This window comes from Lobosporangium transversale (genome assembly GCF_002105155.1).
Source record: "Lobosporangium transversale strain NRRL 3116 chromosome Unknown BCR41scaffold_24, whole genome shotgun sequence".
In the NCBI taxonomy this organism is placed as follows: domain Eukaryota; kingdom Fungi; phylum Mortierellomycota; class Mortierellomycetes; order Mortierellales; family Mortierellaceae; genus Lobosporangium; species Lobosporangium transversale.
Window position 1 is genome coordinate 58,446 of NW_019029002.1, and position 26,574 is coordinate 85,019.

The window sequence follows — 26,574 nt, forward strand, 5'->3', positions numbered from 1 at the left end:
AGTTCATCATCTGAGTGGCTTGCTTATTTATTCAATTCAATATTTTAAAATGGCTAATACAAAACACAGCAACGGTCATAGTTCCCTCGAAACTCAAATCAAAATAGCTCAAAGCTATTTTCTCTCGCGATTCCGGCGTTGTGCTGCCCGAGAAGCTGTTGAAAGGACAGGGCCACGAGGCCGTGTCGGTACAGGTGGAGCAGACGTCGAAGATACGGAAGAAGGAGGTGCTGCCGTATTGGCCGCCGCAGACACAACCTTTTTGGGAGTCGCCAGGCGATTAATCGTCTCTGCTGAAACACCAGTTGATTTCCTGACTGTAGATGCCGCCGCCGAAGCCGGTGTCGGTGATGCAGAACTGACCGTTTTCCTCTTCTTCACTGGAGCTCCAACAACAGACCGTGCAGATGCTGCTGTAGTGGCGCCTGGATTTGCTGTCGGGATCTTTATGACACGCTTATATTTAGGAATTTTTGGAGATGCAGACGAGACAGGAGATGTTTTTGGAGAATCCATTCGACGTTTTTTGTTCACGGGTGATCCAGATGGGCTGATGGTAGCAGAGCCGGCAAATCTGCCAATCAAACTACGAACTGTGCCAGGCGTAGGAAGAGAGTTGACTGTAGGACTGTTACTATCCCTATCGCGATAATCATCATCAGAGCCATTTTCACCCTTGATATCAACATCATTCTCTCCATCAATGTCTTCCAACGGTCTGCCTCTTTTTTGGCTCACATCTGCCCGTGAAGTAGAAGTCTGTTGATTGCCATTGGGCCTAGCTTTGCCGACGGAGAGTGCGGGGCGTATCACTGACTTTGATGATGGTGACGAAGGTGAAATGGACTTTATTCTTGGTGAGCTTGTTTTCGCCTCCCAGAACTGCTTGCGCTTTGCAACTGGTACAATTGTTTCCTCAACTTTTACATCTGCCAGGGGCATCTCTACATCTGTCAGCTCCTGCTTGACTGTCATTGTCAATTCAACATGGTTCATGCTACCTGCTTCAATATGTCTATTCTGTCCATTGCTGTCTTCTTGCTTGATGGCGGCCTCTTCTGGCTCTATTTTAACTTTTACGGGTCCCGCTGCATGTTCAGATGCAATTGGTTTTATAGTTGCCCCTTGTTCAGTCTCCTCAACCTTGACTTCCTGAAAAACCTCAGTTTTTACTTCCGAAACAACTGTGATAACGGTCGACACGTTGTCAGTTGAGTTTATATCTGCTCTATTGGATACGACCTGCTCAGTCTCATCAATAACTGTCGCTTCTTCTCCTGCTGCTGCTTTAAGCATTGAGTCTTCGCTCTCTAATTGTTCGTGCTGCATTTCATGTTCTCGTAAAATCCTTCGCAGCTCTTCATTCTATAGAATACCGCCATTGAATTATGAGAAACTAATGTTTGTAAAAAAAAAAAAAAAAAAAAAAAAAAGATTTCATAAGAACGCGTGAACCTACACCAGCAGTTGTGTCGAGTCCGGCTTTGACGCACAATGCTTGCAGTTGAAGCCTTGTCAATCCTGAAAGATCGTCTTGTGTCATGAGAGTACTGTCATTTGTCATGGATGATGGTGTCAATTATAGGCAGGTGTTGTTATTATTGATTAGAGAAAAAGAGTTGTGCAAAACTGAAAAAAAAAAAAGGAGAACATGGAATCCGCCACCAACTTTTATACATGTATTAAATTATGTTTATTGCCTGTATAAACCCCAAATACTGAGACTAGCCAAGAAACTGAAGGATGAAAAGACTGCAGAAGTTAAAAAGACAGCAGAGGGCATGACGACCGAAGTCTCTGAGAAAATCCAACCATAGAGAAGAGAAGAGAGTGACATAATAATCGTGTCCAGAATACATATTCCTCCTAGGGCCTTGCCAGTCTGGTGAACAGGCACAAAAGACGTCAATAATGAGTTGAAGGACGGATTGCTTATTGAAGCCAGTGCCCGAATGCAGCATGCTATCGTTTACCAAAAAAAAAAAAAAAAAAAAAAAAATTGGAACAGTGGTTACAGATAAAAATAAAAAAAAAAAAAAAAGAATGTGAAAGAGAATGTGAGAGAGAATAGCACTTACAAATGAACATGCTAGTGTCCGTCTCAAAGATAAATACGATCAGGTATCCAATTGTGAATATGATACACCCAGAAATAAAGAACGTCAAGTCAGCCCAGAGGGTTTTCCACCGTTTTTCAGCCATAGCGGCTACATCCTGCGCTGGTGCCATCGTTCCGGTGATTTCTGGGCGCAATGCTTCCTCGGTCATACGAGCATCATCATTTCCAAAGCTTTCTCCTGTCTCAGAATAAAGCGGAGAGCTTGGGGTCGTTGGGTGAACTGTCTTCTTTGGACTCTGCTTATCAATGTAGATCTTGTAAAGCTTTTGAAGGTATGGAAAGATCCCGACGTAGACAATGAATGTGGCTACGCCTGAGAGAGCGTAGTAGGCCCCATCTTCCTATTTTTTTGAAACAAACAATTTCCATTCAAGTCAGTGGATGGACCAAGCATGCAAAAGCACGAGATATGGCATCGATGAATGGATTACTTACGGCTGCTGTCCATTTAAAGACGAGATTCTGTTATGATAGATCGTTGGACAGTCTGTTAGTTAACTGAACCAAATCGCTGTCGATTTGGTATCTTTACTATGGACAATTATGCTCGAAAGAAGATAAAATAAATCATACCGTATATGGAATAAGGATGACCAAAATACCGTTGACGGCGAATTGAAGACATCCATACGCGCCAATCAAAATAACTAGCATATATTTGGAAGGAACAACATTCACGTCTCCTGAAGCATCGATTCTTCCCGGAACGAACAGGAGTAGAGGATCAAAGATCATTAGTAGACTCTTCTTAATAGTCATAATCGAAATACTCGCAGGCTTAGCAGTCGTTGTCGACAGGTCAGCATTGCTGCCTTTCTTAATACGACCCTCTTGAAGATTCTTTGGAAGCGATTCTGGAAGCACCATTGCGTAGACAATGAGGACACTTAATGTGGCAATGGAGATAGTCATTGCCGAGGTAACATCTCCAGTAAGTTTGAACAGATACCCTCCGAGGATTGATCCGAAGATCATTCCAACTGCCAATGCAACCATCATGTATCCGATAGAGAGACTCCTGTCAGCACGAGCAGTACAATCAGCTGTTTATAATTGTGTTAGTTCAATAATAAGAACATCTACACTTGTGGTACAAAGAATTTTGCCAAGAAAAAAAAACCCTCTATTACGTACCAACATATGCGAAAATAGCGGGTTCCAGCAGGAGCCCTGCACCTAAAAGTCCCATGATCAAGGCATCGACATACAGAACCCCAATACCCACGTTGGTGGCAGGATGGGCCATATAGACGATTAGAAGTTGCGTCAAAAGTGCAGGGATCAAAGTCAGAAACATTAGAGTCTTGCGTCCATAAACATCTGATAATGATGTATGGTATCCAATTGTGAAGATTCCTAGAGTATTCAGGTCGATTGAAGTATAAGAAGCGAGTATTGAATATGAGGCTCCATTCTTCATTACTGTTCTTCTGTCCTGTTCAGGAACATAGCCATAATAATGCTCTTTACCAGTAACATATTTGAGAGAACGGAAGCGACTCATCACCAAAGCAGCAAGTGCTTGGATAGCAGTTGTACTGCATGAATCATCATCATAATAGCTTTTGTGAGTGAAATCCCCAGATGTATTTGCAATAATAGTATTGCTAGATTGACCAGGGATATTGCTACCCTTATGGTAGTCTTTGCAGATGATCTTAACGATGAGTTGATCCTGGGCGGCCTGGCTAACTCCCATTACGATCGCTATCATGAAGACGAACGGCAGAAGCCAGGCAATACTGGGTCTCTTGTACCAAGGCAGCAGCTGTAAAGTTGTCAGACGGGTAACCTCATCAAGTTCATCAATATGCTGTCCATCTTTATGACCGGCTCTTAAGCTATGTTCCTGAGTTACGTCCGTGAGTCTTGATCCTTGGCCATTAGCCAAAAGTGGCTGCCTTTCAGATGTCGACGCATTGTCTGGTAATGTCATTGAAAATATAAAGTTGTAGAAGACGAAGAAAATGAAAAAAAAAAAAAAAAAAAAAAAAAAAAAGAGGAAAAAAATATACATTTAAAGCTGGTAGTTGGAAGCACAATGCATCCATATTTGGAAGTGTTCATGCTCTGCTTGGCACACATGTACGACAGACAAAGTTCGGCGCATTCATTCAGAAGGTATAGTTGCTACTGGTATGATGTCCACACTATGAAAGCGAATAACTCTCCTATCGTCATCGTTCCTACAGAAACAAAATACTGGAACCAATGCATGTGGCAGAAATAATCGAAAAATAGGACCCATACATCAAACTAGGCATTGTTCGCGCGATCGGATCTATAATGGACAATATATCCAAAGTCTTTCTAGTTTGGTTAGGTAGAGTAATGTTGTCAGTGCTGATATTGCTGCTACTGGTGTTCTCTAGTCTGTAAAAACGTTTACTATACGAAAAAAGAAAAAAGAAAAAAGTATTAGAGGGATAGCATTCTTGGTGATGATTTGTATTATCTTAGATTTGGTTCCCGCCGATAATAATTAATAATGACAAAATTGATCCTGATGATACCAACTGCCAAGCATGACAGCGTGGCAGTGTTTGTAACATCATACTGAGGAGAAAAAGAGGTGGACCAACTTTAAGAAACCTAAGACATCACCGACATGAGAGCTTTTAGCCATATGGCGTGTCTCTTCCGCATCAAACGTTTGATGAGATCTCTCCCTCATAATCGCCCAGTGAACTTTTATTGAGTCCTTTCTGGGCAAGCTTAATACGATCCAATGGAAATCGATGTACAAACCGTCCTCACGTGGTGTCAATAAAAGGTATCATCAAAGTGAATTAATGACGGTGGTAATAGCTCGGTTATCAACGCCATGTTTGTTCCAAAAAGCTACACGAAGCTATGAACACAACGTTTGCCCACTATGCTAAGATTCACTGAATAGAGGATTAGGAAAATGAAGGCATGGCTCAATATAACATATAGTAAATGGATTTTTGGACCTATCTACGACGTCTACTACAGAAGGTTACTCGTGCTCTTTTACGTAGGAGAAGAATGAACACTAAGTCGACATCACATAGAAGTATCACCACTTCTTGCTTGACCTCCAAAATGACTCCAATGATACCATTCTGCAGCATGGCCGCCACATTACTTGGCTCGATTTCCTTCCTTGACAACCATTTAACTGGATTTAGCGAGCGTATGGGCAATAAAATATAATACTATTCATATCTTCAATGTGCATCAATTGAACATGAACATCCCGTAGCATTTATACAAAACGTTTTTCTTCTAATCATCATCCAGGTATTAACCCAAAAGGCCAATCCACATATCAGGTATGCACTTTATAAAGCACAGGATAAGATGGAGGACGTAGAGAGGAAAGGATTTGAGTATGAACACTTTCTTTTCAGCGTAGAAATTGCCACATTGGTATATAATCCTTATCAGAACTGTACCCACACACCGGTTTTTTATCTGAGATAATTCAATACACAAGGGCATCCAGTGACTCTTATAGAATAAATAAATCACCACATTGGGAAGTATTCAATAAAGATACATAATCAATAAAGGCCAACTGAAGTATCAAGGTAGAGGGTGTGATCTAGCCATTATTTATAAATATATTAAACAATTCAAAAAATATCCTTCTTTAGGATGCATAAAATAGATAAAATGGAAGTATATTTACAAAATGGTATCTACTAGAATACAATTTCTGTTACTAATGATTGGAAATATAATAGGAACTCATTAAAGCTTGTGAGGGGAATTGATGATTATTGCGAAAATACAACCAGAGACCAAAGCCGCTGCCGGGAGAGTCAAGATCCAAGAGGAAGCGATGAGGCCGAGGATTTTCCAATTGATCGACTTGACCCCCCCTCCACTGCAGAGCCCAACTGAAGTAGTAGCGCCAGTAATGCAGTGGGTGGTAGAAATAGGCAAACCAATTTTGGAACAAGTCAGGACCGTCAAACTAGTACCCAGTGATAATGAGAAACCTCTGCTTGGTGAGACATAGCAGATGTTATTGCCAAGGGTAGCCATGACCTTATAACCGTAAGTCAAGAGACCAATATCGATGGCAACACCACCAAAAGCAAGAATCCAAACGGGGACCGGAGACTTCCCGGTGACATCAACCATGGCATGTTTCCATACGTAGTAGATGGTGGTCAAAGGACCAATCGCGTTAGCGACGTCGTTGGAGCCATGAGCGAAGGATGAAAAGCAAGCTGTCAAGACTTGAAGTGTACAGAAGAGCTCCTCGGTCTTGCTATCATAGCGAGTTGACTTGTCGTGCATATTCTCAACATCCTCAGTCTTCGCATTAATATCCTGGTTCAAGCCATGGAAGGCCTTCTTCTTGAACCTTTGGAACATAGAGAGTGGTTTATCCTCATTGTCGAGCGCAGCAAGGCCGCTGTTCACAGTGCCGTCGCTTTCGGTGTCTTCATCGGTATTATTGGCCTTTTCCTTATCAGAAGCGATCTCTTCAAGGTTTTCAGGAGCTTTGATACGGGTCGATACGGCATAGATATAAAAACAATGGTACCAACGAAGAGGTTCTTCATTTTCCAGCTTGCGACGAAGATAAACCTTTAAGAAAAAGTTACACCACAGGAAGACAACGATGGCGACGCCGAAGGAGATGCCAATGATGGCGCCAATAGGCAATTGAGAGAGAGAGAGGCCAGGAGAGCCTTTGAAGATGATGTAGAAGACGTTGATGAAGATAGTGATGGCAAAGTAGAAAGGAATAGCAATAAGACCCCGCTTGAGCGAATCTTGATGCTTGAGGATTAAAAATCGAGTGACGATGAAGATGATCGCAGTGACTATACCAGCGACCAAAGGGCTAATAACCCAGGAGAGTACAATTGTACCGACCCCACCCCATTTCACAGTGCTGAACCCGAAGCCAGCGATACCAGCACCAGTGATTGCACCGACAATGGCATGTGTTGTTGAGACAGGCAAGCCACGAGAGGAAGCAAAGAGGACCCACGTAGAAGAGCCGACGAGAGAGCAGACCATGGCTAACATCAATAACTCTGGTTGTTCCGCGAAGAGACTGACGTTGATCAGGCCACCTTTGATCGTGTCAGCAGTTGAGGAGCCCATGAGAAATGCCCCAAGGAACTCACAGATGGAGGCGATCAGGATAGCCTGCTTGAGATTCAAAGCACCAGCGCCGACAGCAGCACCGAAACTGTTGCTGACATCGTTCGCACCGATACCGTAACTGTCCAGGAAGGCAAAGATTAGGCCAAGAACAAAGAGAAAAGTGTAATCTCCAACTTCCATCATTATGAGAAATGTATTTAAGAGGAAAATAGAAGTTGATGTGATGGAGGACCAGAGGAATAAAGGACTGACTAAGAAATTGCAGTGAAGAAAATACCATGGAGGCTTCTCCCCTTTATTTATATACACATGCTCCTTATGATATAGCCCCACTGTTGATGTGCTCCATCAACCTGTTGATCGTCTCAGCAATTTTAGACTTTGTTGAGGCCCGGCGATCAAATCCAATTGTCTATAGTCAGATCGGGATTAATGTTTTATAGGGTCTTTTTACTTGAAGTATCCTATTCATCTAGCCAATAAGGTGTCAGTAAAGCAGCATGCGTTGTGATGGTTGGCACATGGACAGTCAATTTGGGATGTGATTTGTTGAATATTTCACCAATGAACATGCATTAGTTTCAAAGAAGTTTAACCGCTTGGAATTCTTGGAGCCTCGGACCATCCCCTGTCCGTCTGTCTGAGCACAGACTAGGACATGATTTTTGATAAGGACCTTCAGGGTCACGTAATTTACTCTGACTAGGAGTCTAGGACAGAGTAGCGGGTGTGAAAAACCCTTAAGGATGAAACTGATTGTTTAGGACTTTGCTAAATGTGGAATTATTACAAATCTCAGAGAAACATGCCTGGAGTGGAACAAATAAGTTTTTTTTTTTTTTTTTGTTTGAGGTAAACTTGTTTCTCAGATAACTCGTGCTTGACCGTGAAATTAATTGTTCGTCCGCATGGAGCCAGCTATATTTAAAAAGGATTGTAGTTTGTATCTCGTCATTACAACTATTTCGGACATTTCCACTATTTGCAATGAAAATCTTATCTATCCTCTCTATTGCAGCCTGGACCGCTGTTACGGTTGCTCAGACTACTCAAATTGCAACTGATTCTACTCTTAATATCAACCCTGATCCTGCTACTTTTCTGCAGAGCCTGACGTCCCCAGTGAGCTTCAGCGACAACGACGAAACCGTGGAACCTCCTAATGATATGGCTGATCCTTCAAACGAGGATGAGATCATTGATGCATCAAACTTCATTGCCTGGTCCTCGCCAGGATACAAGGGCCATAAACAAAAGCGAAGCAACTCTGAGGGATGCTACCGTCTTGATGGTGGCGCTGTCGGCAGTTTCGAGGGATCCAGCTCTAGAAAATATGGATTCTACAGTGATGGCCATTGTAGATCGAGGATGATTTACGGCTGGAGTTCTGCTCCGGTCCATCGTATTGACCCATTGATCTATCCGCAATCCGTTAAAATCATTCGTAGAGATGAGCCAAAACCATCAACATGTCCTGCGCCTTCAGACTATACGCTAGTAGCTTGGTCCAGAACTTCGTTCGGTGGCAGGAGGCAATTGATCCGAGGATTGGGTTGCCGACCATTGGATGGAAGCACGATCTACTCGTTCCAAGGGACATACAAGTACAAATTTTATGACTGCGAGAACTGCTACGGCGATACGGTCCTAGAGACCAGCGGTGGAAAGAGTCGTGTTCACAGGATGAACCCCCGCTCTGTTTTTATTTATTAACATTCAATACATGCAGTTTGCATCGCAAGATGAATAATTAAAAAAACGTAGTTATTATGGATTATTTAAAAAAATGACCAAAGCACTTTTATAAAACTCCAACAATAGCAAGGCATAGCTATAGCTATAGCAAGAACAGGCAATAGCCAACGCGAGCCTGCAAAGGGCAAGGTATATCTGACTAGGCGGAGCCGATAAATAATGGATAAAAGTACGACCATTGTCCGGAAGTTGATGTTACATCGTTGCAACATTCGCGCAGCATTTAAATATATTAAGGGTTATTGTGACTATAATTCCAGAAACCTACATGGCTGTTGCGAATTCATTTCTTTGTCATTTTCTAGAACTCATTACCACAATTTTAATAAAAAGAGATGCTTGGAGGAAAGATTGAGAAGGTGTATCCGCGCCTGCAGCTCAATGACCGGGCGCAGGTTACGATGGTTGAGTCAACTCGCTTGCGTCTCTACATTCGGACAGCAGAGCACTTGTTCAAGCAGGTAAGGACTCACTACCTGAGCCTTATTAATCTTCGATATAGGAACCTCTAATGATTAGTAATCCGTCTTCATTTTCTATCTGCTTCTTCAGGCGAGGGTTTATCAGCGGGAAGGCGACCTACAGGCATCGTATATCCTTTACATGAAATTTTGCAAGTATGCAGCTCAGATCAGTTTACTGAAGGTTGCAGTGTTTTTTCTTTTAAAATTAACGCTGGAATACTCTTCAGTCTCGTTATCAAAGAACTTCCAAAGCACAGCGACTATTTAAACCCAATCCACAAGGCAGCTCTGGCCGAACTAATGAAAGTAAGCAAGGATGACAGATGGGAACAAACATAATGTTGCCACGCTCGGTACCACAAATTTGGCAAGATCTATTTAATATTTATCATCTTATGTATTTGTCATTAGGATGCACAGGAAGCATTGAACGAAGTCGAAGCGCTTAGGCCAATCCTCGATAGGAAATATGCAGAGTATCAGGAGTGTATTAAACAGCGGGAAGCAATGATCCTGGCTCAGTCTCTAGAAGCACAGCGTCAACTGGCAACCCAACAACAACTTGATATTAGTAAAGCAATAGAGGAGCAGAGTGAGTTATATTGGGCAAATCATCCTATAGATAATGAATGGTCGATTGCAAAAGCCCTTGAAGGGGTTCCTGGGACCAACTCTACACAGCCGGCAATGCAGGGCAGGAGTGAAAACCATCATCGCCATCATCACCATCACCATCATAATACTGGAATAATAAGTGAAGTATGAGTTTATTGGATGATAATCTGCTCTAGCAAGCAAGGTGGAATATATTCTCATGGAAAGTCCATTTCAATTATAGGTTAACTACCCAGAACATCATCAATACCACAATCATTCACGGTAAATATATTTATTGCAACTCATTGTATGATCCTAAGTAGTTCAGAGAGGAATTTAATGCTAATTATTAAGGCGTGGTCAACTGTTGAATAGACTTGGAGTCTCCCCGGCTAGAGCTCAATCTCAGCAACCTGTACCTACGCCTCCGGGGCCTCCTCCTGTATTGCCAAAGAAACCTGACATGCGGAGCCACGCACCAAAGCTTCCACCCAAGATTCAGATTGAAGAAGACATTCACGGTAGCAATTGAAATAATTTATTCTGACTACTTTAAGCGGGGCTGCTAGCAGTAACTGATCTTTTTTTTTTTTTTTTTTTTTTTTTTTTTTTTGGTTGATATATTCATTAAACGACAGAATTCTCACAGGGATTGAGAAAGCTTATAGTTCCTCTCAGACTATTGGATAGATTCTTGAATATCGTACGCCCTAATACAATCAAGAATCTGGAGACGTGTGGGATATTGGCGGGAGTATTGGTAATTGCTGAAAACGGATATCGACATTGGATTTGATGTTTACATGAGTTTCTTTGGTTCTTTTACTCTAACACCCAGTGTCTGGCTTCATAGTCGCGCAACAAGCTTACTGTCACGACATTAATTATCCCAAAACAAACTGCGACCTCAGATACGTGCTCCACCACAAATGAAGATGAGCTATTTGAGTTTCAAAGTGAAAGAGACCTCATGACATTAGGTTGGATTCACGTAAGTTAGCTCTACTTTTTTTTATTTTTACTTTTTAGTCATTCTTAATTTTTAGCATGCCTATGGGAACCATGATGCTGGAGTATTCGAAGTGTTTACTGACATTGCCTTTTATGGCTTCCTAGACTCATCCAACACAAACATGCTTCATGAGTTCAGTTGATTTACACACCCATTGCTCATACCAGCTAATGCTACCGGAGGCCATTGCCATTGTATGCGCCCCCAAGCATGACAAAGAGTAAAGAAAGGCTTTTAAATGTGACTATCTGTTTAGCTTGCTCGTAGTTTCTTCTAACCGCCAAATATTGACCATTCGACCCTTTTTTGTTTTACTTATTTGGCATTTCAAGTTACGGTGTATTTAGGCTAACAGATCCACCAGGGCTACAAATAATCACAAATTGCCGTCAGAAGCCTCTATTCCATCAGCACCCCGGCGAAGACGACATTTACACGGTATTTAGCTATATCTTGCATTCTTTTATGACTATTGACTGGTTGATTGGATGTTATATTGAAGGATAAATCATTATTTACTCTGAACCTATATATCTCTCCAACAACAGGATGCCTGCGATCAAGGCCATGTTGAACTGGTTGATTTAGATCTGGACATTGTAGACCTGCGCAAGCGATAATTGTGATGTTGATTACCATTGGTAATAAAAATATTAAAAAAGAAAATAGACTGCAGTAAAGCCCTGTTGGAAAAAGTGTGGAGAAAACATTAAGCAACCGGTCACAAGTTGGTTGATTGGCAGTAATTGATTGGGGTGCGCTGAGGTTGAATAAAATGGTGAGATCGCAAGCTTGTGGGGGAAAGTGCATGCTGAGACTACTTTGAATAAGATTCCCACGCTTTCTTTCCCACCCTCTCCTTCTCTCCCCTTTCTATTCTTTATTTTCTTCTCATTCCATCTCTCATCCTCTTCATCTGATCCAAGCATGTTGTCCTACTCTGCCATGCGCCGTGTTACGGCCTTGCCCGCACTCAAGCGTGCCCTCTCCACATCAAGGCCTGCTCTCTATGCTGCACAATCCTCCATTCCTCGTACAAAGTTATTCATCAATGGTGAATTCATCGACTCAAAGACTGACAAGTGGATTGAGCTCCGCAATCCTGTGAGTTTTTATTTTTATTTTTATTTTTTATTTTTTATTTTTTATTTTTATGTTAAACTTATTTTTGGCTGGCTGTCCGTCATGAACTTCTTGCTAACCGTTTCGCCTGTATCCTGGGTTCCTGAATTATGCTATCCGGACATGTAGGCAACTCAAGAGATCGTTACTCTCGTTCCTGAGGCCACTCCTGAGGAGCTCAAGTACGCCGCTGATTCAGCCGCGGAGGCATTCAAGTCCTGGAAGAAAACCACAGTTCTTCACCGTCAGCGCAAGATGCTGGACCTCCAGTTACTCATCCGTGAGAACATGGACAAGATTGCTCACTCTATCACTCTTGAGCAAGGAAAGACATTGGCAGATGCCCGTGGTGATGTTCTTCGCGGCCTTCAGGTTGTAGAAGCCGCTTGTGCCATTCCCCATATGCTCCTGGGCGACAACCTCGAGGTTGCCACTGACATGGATACCTACACTATCCGAGAACCCCTCGGTGTCGTAGCTGGTATCACTCCATTCAACTTCCCAGCCATGATCCCTCTCTGGATGTTCCCCCTCGCGAACGTCATTGGGAACACCTGTGTCCTCAAGCCATCTGAGAAGGACCCTGGTGCCACCATGATTCTTGCTGAGCTTGCCCAAAAGGCGGGAATACCCGCTGGTGTCCTCAATATTGTTCATGGCGCCAAGGACACTGTTAACTTTATCTGCGATAATGAGCACATTAAAGCTATCTCTTTCGTCGGAAGTGACCAGGCTGGTCACTACATCCACGAGCGCGGCTCTCGTAACGGCAAGCGTGTCCAGGTTTGTTGATTGACTGTTATTAACTTGTCCAAGGGAAAATTATAAACTAGCTTACCAATGGTTTTATTTGCTAATTATTTGTAGGCAAATTTGGGTGCCAAGAACCATGGAGTAATTATGCCTGATGCCAACAAGAACCACACTTTGAACCAGCTTACTGGTGCTGCCTTCGGTGCTGCCGGTCAGCGTTGTATGGCTCTCTCGACAGTCGTCTTTGTTGGTAAGGCTCGAGAGTGGCTTCCTGAACTCGTTGAGCGTGCTAAGCAGCTCAAGGTCTCGTCAGGATTTGAACCCGATGCCGATCTTGGCCCCTTGATTTCGCCTGATGCTCTCAAGAGGGTTGAGCGCCTCATCGCCTCTGGTGTCAAGGAGGGTGCAGAGCTTGTATTGGATGGACGTGGTATCAAAGTTTCAAAATACGAGAAAGGCAACTTTATTGGGCCCAGTATCTTGACCAACGTAACAACAAATATGGAGTGTTACCGTGAGGAGATCTTTGGGCCCGTTCTTGTCTGCTTGAATGCCGAGACCCTGGACGATGCCATCGATATCATCAATAAGAACCCCTATGGCAATGGAACCGCTATCTTTACTCAGAGTGGTGCTATTGCCAGGAAGTTCCAGAAGGAGGTTGATGCCGGCCAAGTCGGCATCAACGTCCCCATTCCCGTTCCTTTGCCTATGTTTTCATTCACTGGCTCTCGTGGCTCCATTCGTGGTGATGTCAACTTCTATGGCAAGTCTGGAGTCAGCTTCTACACCTCGACCAAGACTGTCACTGCTCTCTGGCGCCATGAAGATGCCGAGGACACTCGCGCAAGTGTTAACATGCCCACCATGAAATAGGCGCCTCACTGGGGCTCAATTCTGAGTAATGCATTGTAATATATTATACATAAAAATAAAATCGCAAGCCCGTGACTTCTCCACTGCTTTGACTGGCTGAGGAAAACAGGACTTTTTAACACATTTGGACTGATGTGTAGGAGTTGGTTTTGAAACAGAATCCTTATCAAGCAACAACAACAGTATCAGGGAATGGATTCAGATGTCACTGCGAGATATGCTATGTTTCTACATGTACAGAAAAAAAAGACACTTTAACTGTCCGTTTTATGTACAATCAAATTTTTTATATTCGCTCCAGCCTTAAGATTTGGCCCATTTATTGACATACTTATTGACACATTGGTAGGGCATAAGCGACGTTGTAGCCAGATGCCAAAAAGCGGAACAAAAAGTGTACCGAGTTTTTTTAAGTTGGCAATATAAAAAATTGGTTGCACAGTCGTAATCACAGACTCATATCCAAGCCGCCGATGCTGTGGCAGCGAATCCTTTTTTCTCAATCCCTATTATCCCCTCGGCCCCATAAAAAAATGCCAGCATAAAGAGAAGAAGAAGGGAATAAGTGGGGCTGGAGAGACAGCGGGCAGTAAGCCCTCTAAAAAAAAAAGTCGATAAAGCCAGAGCTTCCTGCTAATAGTCAATCGCCCAAACATTGGTTTTAAACAGCTAAACCGCAAAATGCAAGTTCCGACAATGGTAAAGTTTATCAAGTTTTATCTTATGTAGTCCGCTTCATCAGATCCCTATATTTTTTGAATACTCTCGGGTGATTGGCGGCCAATTTGACCCGAGTCTTGTTGCAAGTCAATCACGTAGTGGGACGTCGCCAAACCAATTCGATCATTTTTGGGATCGTGATATCAGAGATCTGTGCTGTTCGCTCTTTTTGGTTAGTCCCTTTCAATAACAAGTATTTTGTCAAGTAAACATTCATTTTTGAAAAGACATAACCAAAAAGAGCGAACAGCGATCTCTGAATATTTATTCTCTTCTTTTTTTTCTTTTTTTTTTTTTCACTCCTCTACTCACACACTTCGCAGAAACAATGTTCGCACTTGCACCAAATGCAGCCCTAACTCAGGCCTCAATCACGCTCTTAAACAAGTACTCTACCTTTACGACCTTCGCCGAAGATGGTAAAGGACCATGGGATCATATTAAAGACTCGCAAGAACAATATGACTACATCGTTTGCGGAGGTATGTGCTTAAAAGCAAGAATATAATTGCAGTTCATCTCGCTCAATTTGCCGCAACGAAGCAGATCTCTCACAATTTCTATGGTCTCTAAAAGGTGGTAGTGCCGGTTGTGTGGTGGCTAATCGTTTAGCGGAGGACCCAAAGGTCAATGTCCTTGTCCTCGAGGCTGGCTACTCGGATGACATTATCTCATCAATGACCCCCGTCACTTTAATGTACCACGTCGATACCGATAGAGACTGGTGCTTAAAAACCACTCCTCAGATCCATGCAGATGGGCGAGTTATGAAGCAGCCTCGAGGCAAGATGCTAGGTGGATCAAGTTCTATTAACGCTATGATTTACCATCGTGGTGCATCTTGCGATTACGACGAATGGGAGTCGCTAGGCAATCCCGGGTGGTCTTACAAGGAATGCCTGCCCTACTTTAAAAAGTCGGAAGGGTTTAATGACCCAGATTTGCCGCCATCCCACCCTAGGGGACCATTGACCAAAAGAATTCGCAAAGCAAAGTACGAGACCTATGAGCCAGAGTACCACGGTACAGAAGGGCCATGGCAAGTCACTTTTCATTACCTTCATGGTTCCTCTGAGAGGTTCATCGAGGTGAATATGATGGAAGGTGTGCCCCGCAACAAGGACTTCAATGGTCGGACGACGTTAGGCGTGAATAGGATTCAAACATTCATTCAGCGCGATGGTACCCGGAGTTCATTAGCTAGAGCGTTTCTCAAAGGCAAACAAATTGTTCCAGGTGGAGGTGCGAGGGGGAGAATCAGAGTGGTTTACGGTGCGAACATCAGCCGTATCCTTACCCAGGCACGGAGGGGTGTTAAAATGGCTTATGGAGTTGAGTTTTTGGACCATAAAAATGGTAAGGAGTAGAACTTGGCCGCTATTTTTTTTTTTTTTTTTTTTTTTTTTTACATGTATTCCCACTATATTTGCAAAAATAATTAATACGTTGCTACCATTCATAAAGTTCAACGACGTGTTCTAGCTGCGAGGGAAGTACTTCTTTGCGCAGGTGCATTTGGGTCACCACATCTACTTCTCGCCTCTGGGATTGGCCCAATTCGTCAACCCTCTATTCCTCATGTCCATACGCTCCCCGGAGTAGGCATTAACCTTGAGGATCATTTATGTGTGGAAGTTGTATTTCGAGCAAGGTCTCGTGCTCATGTCACTCATGGGGATATGAACTTTCCTCGCGTACTGTTATCGGTCCTTAATTACAAGCTCTACGGCACCGGCGTTATGACTTGCCAAGTCGGCGAGGCTGCCAATTTCGTGAGACTGGAGGATATTGCTCCAGACTTTGTGGAGCGCGAAAAGGCCAACGGAACGTACAAGGAGCGAGCTAGTGGTCCAAACTCGCCTCATATCGAAGTTATATTTATTCCAGGTTACTTTAAAGGCCATGGAAAGGAAGTGGCAACTGACACCAAAAACTATTATACCCTGGTCGCCGTGCTGCTCCACCCTTGCTCCTCCGGCACTGTCACGATTCGGCCAAAGGAACAAACAAGCGGTTCATCAACAGCGGAATGGGAGACAGTAATTGACCCCAATTACTGTTCGGATCCGTTTGATGTCCGTGTCCTGGCAGAGGCTATTAAGTTCATGCGTAAACTCGGTCGTCGATTAAACGAGGATCCCGAAGTTGGAGGGCGGGAAATTTATCCAGGCGAGGAAGCTGTTCCAGATCACGACGATGCCAAGCTCCAGCAATATGTGCGACAGACAAGTAATACGATCTATCACCCCACATCCACTTGCCGTATGGGGCCTACATCGGATCCGTTGGCAGTGGTTGATAGTCGACTGAACGTACATGGTATAGAAAAGCTAAGGGTGATTGATGCAAGTGTGATACCGAAGATACCTGGCGCCCACACCTGTGCACCAGTTGTTATGATTGCAGAGAGAGCAAGTGATTTTATCAAGGAGGACTGGCAGGATTTAGAGGCGCATCAGAAAGAGCAATAAAATAAAAACAAAGATGCAAGTAATGACTAATCATCCAGAGCGTGAGCAACGATGTTTGTACTATTATGTTAGTACTGGGGATGAGAATATAAAAAAGAACAAGGAAAGGAGGTTGGGTAAGACGGACAATTGATGAGATATTGAAGATCATTAAAGCAAGTACAAAGGTTGACATCAGTGATGGTGACATTGGGGACAGAAGTGGCGGAGCAACCAAGGCCAATACTTTTATTACAATGTTGTACTGTAAGAAAAGGATTAGCCTTATTTGCAAAGACAGGCTTATTAGTTTGACCATGGTCACTAACTTTCCTTTACTCTGCAACAGTTGGTGAAGGCATGTTGATTGACTATGGTGACAAGTTTATTGCAAGTAGAAGGTCGCTCTATCATTTGCCCATGTCGCTCCTATGGTGGTGAACACACACCCAAGGTCGATTCCCAGCGCAACAAGGACCCAGCACTGACAAAAATAAGGCCAACGCGGCCATGCAGCAAGCACTCTATGGAATAGTATGTACAAGAATGAATAGACAAAGATGATCAATTATGTAACAACATGCTCAGCATGAACAACGAACTTTCGATTCACACTACAAGAAGCAACAAAGTTCAGTCAGAATAGAAGGTCATTCCTTTGGTTATTTCTTTCTGTAAAGATGTTAAATATGGTTTGCTCATTCATGGGGAGAAAAGCAATCTTTATAATCATGAGGACATAGGACATCATTTAGTTTCACTTGCAATTGGCATAAGGGGCCATATCCCCAGCTATTGCTGAGGTTAGCGTTTATTGTCAACTCTAGGCGCTACCGGTTTCCTCTCGCTTCATAGTTCGTGTGTACTCGGAACTGTTCCTTGTATCGCGGTCGTTTAATAGCATCACCGGTCTTTCCCCAAATGTGTTACTGTTAAGAACTTCGTCAAGGTTTGATTTTCTAGAATATGCAGAACTATACTCATCCAAGAAACGATATATACTCAGAGCGCTGGTCCTAGACGCGTACGAGTTTAGACAGTAGAGCAATATGCTTAATGTTCATACTTCGCTGACGGCGGTAGGCGATAGGAAGCGATGGACGTGCTAATAGAATCAATCGTGAGCAGCCTTGTGGGTACCGGTTGTGGTAAGCATGATCGAGCTATATGGCACCCTTCGAGTTGCGAACCGTTACGTTCCCACATCTGGCCTTTCGAGACTTTCTACTTGGATGCGGGTCTGCTTGTGACGTGGTGCTGCAAAGCAAAATGTCCGCCTCAGTTGCAAGGACAGATGAAGGGATAGTTCTGGTTGCTTGATTGAAATTGGGTCTTGGTCCAGGCTTTACCATTCACTTTCGCAGGGTTGAGAGCTGCCAGGGTCATTTCTTAATTATCTATTCATTACCAATTCTGTTTAATCTAGTGCAGACTCTTGAGCCATTAGTTACACCCAGTAATCTTCTTTTTGTTCCATTGTGTTGGTATTTCGTTCAATATATCCAGTTCGGCTATGAATATTCCATTTGCATTGCACCTCTTGTGAGTCTATTTGAGTAAATATATCAAGAACTGGTGCTGTGCTATCTATTTCGTCAAGATGATAGCGGCTTCTCACGGCTTTAGTTTAATACCGATTAACTTTGCTCTCTGCTTTGAGCACTAAAATGCATGAAAGCAAATATGCTCAAGATATTGGGGGAATTACTCAGACGACTTTTATATTCAAGAAGGCAGATGCAAAGGACCCCGAGTAGTAGATCTATCAAAGAGTAACGGCAGCAACGGAGGCATGTTGGTTGGGGCATATTGAGAAAGGGACTGAGATGAGGACCGTTATGTCAACGGTCTCGAGTTCGGTGACTCTATTCATATTCACTATGAGATGTTAGGGCTCATAATGGTAAGGTGCATTCTCTCTTAGTTTGATATGCCAGTTTGCTGGGAATGGTTTCATTCTTCCTCTAAAACTACGTTGGCGGTATGAACATCTCCACCTTTCACAGTGTCATATTCTTACAAATATTTGTGTTCTTGTGCTCTTCTTCATCTTGTGAGTAGAGAGCTGAAGAGAAAGAGATCCATCAACACGAATGGATGATATTTATATCTGAATCGCAAAGAGAGTGGTAGGAAAAGGTGATCACTGGTTCATTTATTTGCATCTACTTCTTCGTTGATATGCCTAATCTAGTTTCATTTTCCGCATGGCTCGCTACTGGTTCTTGAAGTCCATAGTAAGGTGCAAACAGTGATAGTGAGGATGTAAATTATTGCTGTGGATCAGAAGTTGCTTCATTTGAACCCTTTGATACTTTGAGTACCAGGCTCATCATCAAGACGCAATGATGAATAGGACCGAGAGGCAGGAGACAATTAGTATGCACACACAGAGATCAAGGCAGAGCAGCAGGCTCTCCCAGGAAGCAAGAGAACCAAAATGCTCACTTTCTTTTGTAGGAATGTGTGTCTTTTTTATATATTTCCTTTCCGTCTCTCGATCCCTCATTGTGGACGCCCTTTCCACCATCACTACGGCTTCTTCTTTACTGCTGTTGTCGTCTTGCTCAAGTCAGGCCCGGCTCCAATAGCTCACTGTTTGCTATCTTTGATTTCTCGGTGTGTTTAAAAAAAAAGTTGACAAGCACGAAGCAAATGTTCCTTTCTTTCTTTTTTTTTTGACATCCTCTTTTTCCCCTCTGCAAACAGGGCTTCTTTGTGGTTACAACAAATGTAAAAAATACAACACTTACTCTTATTTTTATTTTCACCTTGTCCCAGACCATCTTCCTTTTTTTTCTCTTGTTCTCATTCTCTTAAGTACATTGTCACGAAGTATACCTAATTTTCTCTCCTTACTACCATTCATAGCAGATCCTGACTGAGTCAGTCTGTTGTACATCGTTCACGAATCGTATTCACATATTCCTCAGCTCAAAAGCGGAAAAAGCATCCAGGCCATCTATCCATCTATTACTTTTTTTTTTTTTCTTTTTTTTCTTTCACAGCAGTTCCAACCCTCCTTCTGTCTCTCTTTCTCTTCCTTTGCCGCCCTCGCCACTATTACCCATCAGGATTCTCATTGCATCCTCACTCCTCCATGGCACAGTCCCAGCAGAGGAAGCCAGGTAGCTGGGACAATGATCATTTGATAAAGTAAGCACACAATAACGCTTTTCTATTCACACTCTTACCTTCATTGTACAGGAGCTTGTGCATGCTCCATTTTCACCTACTCAATACCCTGTTGACCACACAAAGGATCAGACATGTCCATTTATTAGTGATTCATAAAACATAATCTCGGTGTAACTGTCATTGACGGAAGAGGATCCATTTAGAAGACTAAATTGATTGGGGATATAGATAATGTCCAGCATTTCAACAAAGCAATAACAGCAACAGCATTAGCCATGGCAGCAATAATACGCGTTTTTTTTTTTATTTTTTTTTATTTTTATTTTTTATTTTTATTTTTATTTTTATTCCTTAACTTCAAGCGTGCAATGAAGTGGGTCATCACGGAGTCTAAAATAATATGGATGGAATGGTCTCTCAGCTCAGCATCGTTGGCATCCTGAAGTGATTGTTTGGTGTGTGAGCCAGGTGGTCTGTACACCATGGCGACAGGTGTCAGGTGGAGCGCTTACCGTTCACGCCCAGCTCTTTAATTCGATCGTGGTGTCACCAATAGATGAATAGATGTGTTGAAGGGAGTATCTTGTCCTTATTACCACCATTATAGATTGCTGTGGTCAGATTAAATACAAACCGAACCTGGCTCATAAGGAGCGTGTGGGAGCAAGTGTGAATGGGTAGAAAGAAGGAGATGGTCGAAGAGAGTTTTGACAAGAGAGAGGGCACTGCAATTGACGGCCAGGGGCTGCCGTCGTTGGGCCTGTTTCATCTCTGGCACGCACCAACACAGAATTACAAACTGCGAGAGCATATTTTGAGCACAGAGATGTGGTATTTTTGAGCAATACTAACGGCTCAATTAGGGCCGATCCTGTATGCTACCACTACAGATGAAGGTGAAGAACTCAACGATAGCAAGAGTCAGTCAGTATTGTTGAAGACATCAGTCAGTAGGGGAGAGGATGTCGATGACAACAGTAACCTCATGTTTGTGTAGAGCAGTGTGTAGATTTGTTTGTGCATTATTCTTTGTCTTCCCACTGCAGCTTGTGGGGGCTTTGATGACGAGAATATGGACCATCTTTGTTATCTGTCAAAGACATCAAGGATAACTTAGCAATCAGTGGGGATGATCGGCTTATTATTATGATTTATGACTGACTAACAGCAACCTTTTCCTATCTTCATTCTCTCTTTGACATATGAAGTCTGTTCATTTATGATTATTGTGTCAAGCGCAACTTCCATGCATCCGCAGATGCATTCGCCACAGATGCTCAGCTAGGATCAGACCGCAAAGTTCCTTTTGATACCCAAGAAGGATTTTTATATGAGTGGTTTGTTGTGTTCTGGGACTGTTGGAGCGCTGGCCAAGCCCAACTCGGGACTGCAAGCAAGGATGCTGTCACATACATGGATGTAAGCAAATCGATGTTAGTAGTGCTTGGTTGGCAAAATTACATTAGCATCTGTATGCCATAAGATTGTCTAACTGCTCCTCTTTTTCTAGCTTAATCCCCTGAATCGCCAGCTGGTACGGCCACTAGCACAAATGCCACTTCAAATGCGGGGTGTCTCGCAAACTCAACAAGCACAGCAAGCGCAAAATCAACAGCTGTATCAACTACAGCAACATCAATTACAGCAACAGCAGCAGCAACTACAGCAACAGCAACTACTACAACAGCAACAAGCGCAACAACAAGTGCAACAACAAGTGCAACAACAAGTGCAACAACAAGTGCAACAACAAGTGCAACAACAAGTGCAACAACAGCAAGCGCAACAGCAAGCGCAACAGCAAGCGCAACAGCAAGCACAACAACAGCAAGCACAACAACAGCAAGCACAGCAACAGCAAGCACAACAACAGCAAGCGCAACAACAGCAAGCGCAGCAACAAGCAGCACAACAACAACAAGCGCAACAACAGCAAGCGCAGCAACAAGCAGCACAACAACAGCAAGCACAGCAACAACAAGCGCAACAACAGCAAGCGCAGCAACAAGCAGCACAACAACAACAAGCGGCACAACAACAACAACAACAACAGCAACAGCAGCAGCCAATCCAACAACAGCAGCATCAGGTACAAGCACAATCTCAGCCTCAACAACAGCAGCTCCAGCAACAGCAGCTCCAACAACAGCAGCAGCTCCAACATCAGCAGCAGCTTCAGCAGCAACAACTCCAACAGCTTCAGCAGCAACAGTTCCAACAGCAACAACTCCAGCAACAGCGAATTCAGCAACTTCAACAACAACAGCTACAACAGCAACAACTTCAACAGCAACAACAGCTTCTACATCAGAAGCAACCGCAAGCCCAGCAAGGCCTTCATAGTCAGCAGGCCCAACAACCGCAACATATCGGAAATACGATGCAGTCACCGCACGTCGCTCATATGCAGCCATCGTTCTCCCAACACCATCAGCAGCAGTTGTCGCAGACAGGGATTATAGGTATCCATGCCTCTCCGCAGTTTGCGGCCGCGCAGGCTACAGGTCAAGCGACTCCAAGCGACTCTGTAAGTAAAAACATGTGTTGATTGGAAGCTTATGCTGTTTTTGATAAATACTAACCTGCTTAAAATTCATGACATTCAATTTATAGGTACAAATTGCCAACCAAATCCAGAAAGCTCAACAAGCACGTGGGTCGTAAGGCAGCCTTTTTCTTTTTTTTTATATTTCATCAGCTATACTCATAGTCCGTCAAATATATTAACTTATTAATTGAATAATCAATTGCACTTAAACTCAGGGCGATGATGAGTCCGGTTCCCAAGAATATGTTATCAAAACATCAACAATTTCTACAACAGCAGCAGCTTCTGCAGCAACAGCAGTCTCAGCAACCTCAGACACAATCAAACCCAATGACTCCACAGATACAAGGACAGACTTTGGATCAGCATAATATGCTGTTGCACCGCCAAAAAACCCATCCACAACAGTATTTAATGCAGATGCAGCAAATGACTGGGGCAAGAAATACGGGGACGTCTCAGGTATGGACATGCGCATACATCATATTTTGGATATTGCATGAAATGAACTTTAAATGAAGCGACTGAATCTTGTTCTTATAACTGAATTCGATCACCTTACATAGCCAGCGGAGCACGCAACTCCTGGACCTAACGGGGTAGATTCTCTGATGGATTCTCCTCAGGATCGTAAACGAATCCGAAACAATTCAATAGGAGGATTTTCGCCAGTCATTAGCCAGGTGACTCATGCAACACCATTGCAGCACAATGCTGCACTAATGGCTGCCAATGTAGGCTCGCCTAATATGATTGGATCACCCACAACCTCTAACGCGCAGCTTGTTACAGTTGCATCAGAGATACCAACCAAAGGGAATAGAAGAAAGAAAGGCGTCAAGAAAGAACAGTCAGTAGATCCTACTATAGATTCTACTACTCCTGCAGCTACACCAGGAACACAATTCAGTATGCCAGCTACGCCTGCCACCAACGGATTTAGTAGTCCTAATATAACAAATATTCAACAGCTCCATTCACAACAGCAGACACAGCATACGCAAGTGCAGCAGCAAACTGCACAGCATACAGGTCAGCCCTCACTCCAATCACAGACACAACCACAGCCACAGGTCCCAGCTCAGGCTCTGTCTCAACCCCAAACTCAAGCTCAGCCTCAGCAGCAGCAACAATTGCAACAACAGCAACAAGCTCAGCAAATTCAGCAACAGCAACTCCAACACCAGCAGTTGACAATGCAAATGCAAATGCAACTGCGTGCTCAACAAGCACAACATCAGCAACACCTGGCAGCCGTGGGTGCAATGAATACGCACATTCGCCCTGTTATGGCGAACGCTCCGGTACGGCCAGGCGTGAGCCCGATTATGGGTGCTGCTGTTCCAACAACCATTCAGTCTACGGTGGGAAACCCAGCGAGTGGGATGGCGCCACAATTTCAGACCCGTCATTTACAACAAGCGCAGCAAGCGCAGCAAGCGCGTATACAGCATATGCAAATGCACTACCAATTACAGCAGGCTCAGCAACAAGCGCAACAACAGCAGCAATTGTATGTACAACAACAACAAGCTCAGCAACAAGCTCAGCAACAAGTCCAGCAGCAAGCCCAGCAACAACAGTCACAGCAGCAGGTACCGCCTGGTCCACAAACACCACAAGATACTACCCAAATCAAGAGTGTACAAAGTCCAATTCCTCAAAACAGTGTACCTAATGGTTTACATGCTCAGGTTGATGTACTCACGGGTGCTCCTGGAACCACCCTCGGTCAGGATGTAAATCATCAAAATGTGTCGTCCCCTACAAGCCAGGCTATCCGAGACCGTATCAACTCGATGCAATCACCTAGTAACACCAGTAATCCAACCACGCCCATGAACACTGGATCACCAACCGTGCGTGCTCGAGCGACGCAACAGCAGCTTCATGCTCAACAGGAAGTGCAAAAGAAACAGCAGCAAGCTATGCAGTGGAGTCGCCAACAGGCCCAGGGAGCAGCAGCAGCAGCGGAAAACGTAAAGCATCATTTACAGCGACAGTCCTCCATGATGGCGCAACAGCAACTTGGTGAGGTGAGTTCGAACTCAAGAGAATTATAGCAAAAACCCTAGGCTACTTGGATAGTGAACGAAATAGAGGCTTTTTATAGTTTTGTTTTTTATTCGTATTCATATATTCACTCGTTTATTTATTTATCTATTTATTTTAGGACTTTGTGGGATCTCCAAGTCTTGCGTCGCAGTCTACGACGTCAGCTACAATCATTTCCCCAGTTTCTGCAGGGTTGGAGAATATGTCGATGAACACGGGGGCCGTAGAGGAGATAAAGCCGATCCAGCTCACATATAGCAGTGGATTTGAGGACATCATTGACAATGATGGGCTACAGATGGATGGCATGGGTATAGAAGGATATGGTGCTAATATGTTTAATTTGAGCAGGAGCGAAGGTTCGTGATGAAGCGAGACTGGTGTGTGGCATTTCCTTTGATTTGTTTATTCCATTTTAAGGCTATGCAAAAATTAGGTTATGCGATAAGCTAGAGATGTCATTTGGTGCCAGTTGTTTGCTGACCTGAATGAGCCACTTTCTGCTTATTTTCATGTATCAATCAGACCTACAGTTGTCATCTGCGCATGATTCACAGCTGCAGTTGTTTGGAAGTTTGGAGGGTCACGGGGGGAAAGTTAATGCCTGCGCCTTTTCGTTTAATGGGGAGTGGCTGGCCAGCGGAGGAAGTGACCGCAAGGTATTGATCTGGTCTGTGATCAACAAAAAGCTCAAGTACACAATCGATCCTGGATCAGATGGTCATACAGCCCATATCACTTACGCACGCTTTAGCCATGATGACAGACTGATCTTGGGGACAACATCTCACGATAAGACTGTACGTATCTGGGATCTGTCATCTGTTACTCAAGCAAATGCTTCGACAGTCAAGTTAATTCAGATTCTTAAAGGACACAACACTACGGTCACATCCGTGGATTTCAGCCCGAGCCCAGGGAGCAATCATTGTATGTCTTGTGATTTAGAAGGCGAGCTTCGTTTGTGGGACTTTACGACAGGGCAGTGTGAACAGTCGATGAAGATGGTAAGCCTCTCTTTTTTTAAACGAGGTCCTCAGTTTCTATTTGTTCATTAAAATTTTTGTTGGTTTCTTCATAGTCTACCAAGTCGGTGTCTTCTCCTAGTCCAGTTCGATATCATCCACATAATTCGAATATTGTCGCAGTCGCAATAGGTGGAACGCTTTATATTGTTCAGGTAGACGATAAAAAACATCAAGCCATCAGCACTACCCATAGCAATCCGATTTTGACAATCGATTGGTCTTCACAAGGCAACTATTTAGTATCAGCGTCAGCTGATCAAATTTGTGTATGGGAAACGACGCAATGGCGTGTTCTCAGGTCGCACCAGTCGGCAAAGATACAAAGCTGTGCCTTTCTAAAGAGCATCCCAAGAAGCAACAATGTCGCTGCATCAGGGGTCGCAAGCTCATCTTTAGCACAAGCTCAAAGTGCGGTCACTCGACTGGTTTATGGGGAGTATGAGAAGATCTGGATTTGGAAATTCAATGCGGGTGGATATATGGAAAATCCCACATTAACGAATTCACAGGCGCATCCAGGAGCAACCGTGACTGCACTTGCTTGTACTACGACAGCTCTCGATGGTGAAAAGTCAGTCGTGTTGGCAAGTGCCAGTGCTGGAATTGATGGCAATTTGAAGCTATGGGGCGTTGCTGGATGATCGATATTCCTGAAGGCATTTTATATATTTATTTTACACTTTTTAATTTGGTTTATTCGTTGATGCATCTTTTTTTTTTTTTTTTTTTTTTTGCTTATTTCAAGTCTTCGCCACTAATATCTCGTACCTCCTAAATTTTTTAATAACTCCGCTTGTTCCTCTGTTAATATACCATGTAAATCTTATTAGTTTGCACTTTTCT

General features: G+C 43.5%; 9 protein-coding genes across 9 annotated transcripts; 6 read left to right on the forward strand and 3 right to left on the reverse strand.

The window, feature by feature from the left end:
* Positions 1-14: 14 nt before the first annotated feature.
* Positions 15-1,622, reverse strand: BCR41DRAFT_422976 (hypothetical protein). The gene is made up of 2 exons (XM_022030225.1): positions 1,460-1,622; positions 15-1,365 (listed from the first exon to the last, which is right to left on the reverse strand). The coding sequence occupies exons 1-2, from the start codon at positions 1,562-1,564 to the stop codon at positions 115-117; spliced, it is 1,356 nt and encodes a 451-aa protein (XP_021880236.1). The 5' UTR covers positions 1,565-1,622; the 3' UTR covers positions 15-114.
* Positions 1,623-1,693: 71 nt separating this feature from the next.
* BCR41DRAFT_387276 (major facilitator superfamily domain-containing protein) lies at positions 1,694-4,077 on the reverse strand (the record flags this gene model as incomplete). Its single annotated transcript, XM_022027883.1, has 6 exons — positions 3,590-4,077; positions 3,254-3,475; positions 2,693-3,162; positions 2,555-2,581; positions 2,079-2,460; positions 1,694-1,962 (listed from the first exon to the last, which is right to left on the reverse strand). Exons 1-6 carry the CDS (start codon positions 4,053-4,055, stop codon positions 1,694-1,696), a joined length of 1,836 nt encoding a protein of 611 aa, XP_021880237.1. The 5' UTR covers positions 4,056-4,077.
* Positions 4,078-5,682: 1,605 nt separating this feature from the next.
* BCR41DRAFT_355838 (putative phosphate-repressible Na+/phosphate cotransporter Pho89) lies at positions 5,683-7,469 on the reverse strand. The gene has a single exon (XM_022024544.1). The coding sequence runs from the start codon at positions 7,394-7,396 to the stop codon at positions 5,837-5,839; it is 1,560 nt and encodes a 519-aa protein (XP_021880238.1). The 5' UTR covers positions 7,397-7,469; the 3' UTR covers positions 5,683-5,836.
* A 710-nt stretch (positions 7,470-8,179) lies between these two features.
* BCR41DRAFT_407871 (hypothetical protein) lies at positions 8,180-8,926 on the forward strand (the record flags this gene model as incomplete). Its single annotated transcript, XM_022029404.1, has 1 exon — positions 8,180-8,926. Exon 1 carries the CDS (start codon positions 8,201-8,203, stop codon positions 8,924-8,926), a length of 726 nt encoding a protein of 241 aa, XP_021880239.1. The 5' UTR covers positions 8,180-8,200.
* Positions 8,927-9,737: 811 nt separating this feature from the next.
* Positions 9,738-11,679, forward strand: BCR41DRAFT_355842 (hypothetical protein). Its single transcript, XM_022024545.1, has 8 exons — positions 9,738-10,191; positions 10,271-10,311; positions 10,405-10,550; positions 10,668-10,789; positions 10,883-11,020; positions 11,146-11,261; positions 11,374-11,479; positions 11,590-11,679. The coding sequence occupies exons 1-8, from the start codon at positions 9,940-9,942 to the stop codon at positions 11,659-11,661; spliced, it is 993 nt and encodes a 330-aa protein (XP_021880240.1). The 5' UTR covers positions 9,738-9,939; the 3' UTR covers positions 11,662-11,679.
* Positions 11,680-11,861: 182 nt separating this feature from the next.
* BCR41DRAFT_355843 (Aldehyde/histidinol dehydrogenase) lies at positions 11,862-13,904 on the forward strand. The gene is made up of 3 exons (XM_022024546.1): positions 11,862-12,145; positions 12,293-12,946; positions 13,031-13,904. Exons 1-3 carry the CDS (start codon positions 11,969-11,971, stop codon positions 13,790-13,792), a joined length of 1,593 nt encoding a protein of 530 aa, XP_021880241.1. The 5' UTR covers positions 11,862-11,968; the 3' UTR covers positions 13,793-13,904.
* Positions 13,905-14,816: 912 nt separating this feature from the next.
* Positions 14,817-16,999, forward strand: BCR41DRAFT_323975 (hypothetical protein). Its single transcript, XM_022021529.1, has 3 exons — positions 14,817-14,994; positions 15,089-15,868; positions 15,977-16,999. Exons 1-3 carry the CDS (start codon positions 14,841-14,843, stop codon positions 16,981-16,983), a joined length of 1,941 nt encoding a protein of 646 aa, XP_021880242.1. The 5' UTR covers positions 14,817-14,840; the 3' UTR covers positions 16,984-16,999.
* Positions 17,000-19,922: 2,923 nt separating this feature from the next.
* BCR41DRAFT_97196 (hypothetical protein) lies at positions 19,923-25,425 on the forward strand. The gene is made up of 8 exons (XM_022031101.1): positions 19,923-20,118; positions 21,309-21,519; positions 21,611-22,627; positions 22,714-22,760; positions 22,864-23,110; positions 23,215-24,684; positions 24,822-25,083; positions 25,229-25,425. The coding sequence occupies exons 1-7, from the start codon at positions 20,063-20,065 to the stop codon at positions 25,068-25,070; spliced, it is 3,297 nt and encodes a 1,098-aa protein (XP_021880243.1). The 5' UTR covers positions 19,923-20,062; the 3' UTR covers positions 25,071-25,083; positions 25,229-25,425.
* Positions 25,130-25,883, forward strand: BCR41DRAFT_355849 (WD40-repeat-containing domain protein). Its single transcript, XM_022024547.1, has one exon. It carries the CDS (start codon positions 25,192-25,194, stop codon positions 25,759-25,761), a length of 570 nt encoding a protein of 189 aa, XP_021880244.1. The 5' UTR covers positions 25,130-25,191; the 3' UTR covers positions 25,762-25,883.
* Positions 25,884-26,574: the final 691 nt, after the last annotated feature.

What these genes read in the sequence shown, in the direction of transcription:
- BCR41DRAFT_422976 (XM_022030225.1), bottom strand. Translation starts at nt 1,564, where the DNA reads ATGACAAATGACAGTACTCTCATGACACAAGACGATCTTTCAGGATTG. An exon ending in GACTCGACACAACTGCTGGT is followed by an intron (nt 1,366 to 1,459) that starts GTAGGTTCACGC and finishes GGTATTCTATAG; the next exon opens with AATGAAGAGCTGCGAAGGAT.
- BCR41DRAFT_355838 (XM_022024544.1), bottom strand. Translation starts at nt 7,396, where the DNA reads ATGATGGAAGTTGGAGATTACACTTTTCTCTTTGTTCTTGGCCTAATC.
- BCR41DRAFT_355842 (XM_022024545.1), top strand. Translation starts at nt 9,940, where the DNA reads ATGATCCTGGCTCAGTCTCTAGAAGCACAGCGTCAACTGGCAACCCAA. An exon ending in GGATATTGGCGGGAGTATTG is followed by an intron (nt 10,790 to 10,882) that starts GTAATTGCTGAA and finishes CTGGCTTCATAG; the next exon opens with TCGCGCAACAAGCTTACTGT. An exon ending in GCGAAGACGACATTTACACG is followed by an intron (nt 11,480 to 11,589) that starts GTATTTAGCTAT and finishes CTCCAACAACAG; the next exon opens with GATGCCTGCGATCAAGGCCA.
- BCR41DRAFT_355843 (XM_022024546.1), top strand. Translation starts at nt 11,969, where the DNA reads ATGTTGTCCTACTCTGCCATGCGCCGTGTTACGGCCTTGCCCGCACTC. An exon ending in GGATTGAGCTCCGCAATCCT is followed by an intron (nt 12,146 to 12,292) that starts GTGAGTTTTTAT and finishes CCGGACATGTAG; the next exon opens with GCAACTCAAGAGATCGTTAC. An exon ending in GTAACGGCAAGCGTGTCCAG is followed by an intron (nt 12,947 to 13,030) that starts GTTTGTTGATTG and finishes AATTATTTGTAG; the next exon opens with GCAAATTTGGGTGCCAAGAA.
- BCR41DRAFT_323975 (XM_022021529.1), top strand. Translation starts at nt 14,841, where the DNA reads ATGTTCGCACTTGCACCAAATGCAGCCCTAACTCAGGCCTCAATCACG. An exon ending in TGACTACATCGTTTGCGGAG is followed by an intron (nt 14,995 to 15,088) that starts GTATGTGCTTAA and finishes GGTCTCTAAAAG; the next exon opens with GTGGTAGTGCCGGTTGTGTG. An exon ending in GTTTTTGGACCATAAAAATG is followed by an intron (nt 15,869 to 15,976) that starts GTAAGGAGTAGA and finishes CCATTCATAAAG; the next exon opens with TTCAACGACGTGTTCTAGCT.
- BCR41DRAFT_97196 (XM_022031101.1), top strand. Translation starts at nt 20,063, where the DNA reads ATGGCACAGTCCCAGCAGAGGAAGCCAGGTAGCTGGGACAATGATCAT. An exon ending in GAAATACGGGGACGTCTCAG is followed by an intron (nt 23,111 to 23,214) that starts GTATGGACATGC and finishes CACCTTACATAG; the next exon opens with CCAGCGGAGCACGCAACTCC. An exon ending in CGCAACAGCAACTTGGTGAG is followed by an intron (nt 24,685 to 24,821) that starts GTGAGTTCGAAC and finishes TATTTATTTTAG; the next exon opens with GACTTTGTGGGATCTCCAAG.
- BCR41DRAFT_355849 (XM_022024547.1), top strand. Translation starts at nt 25,192, where the DNA reads ATGAGCCACTTTCTGCTTATTTTCATGTATCAATCAGACCTACAGTTG.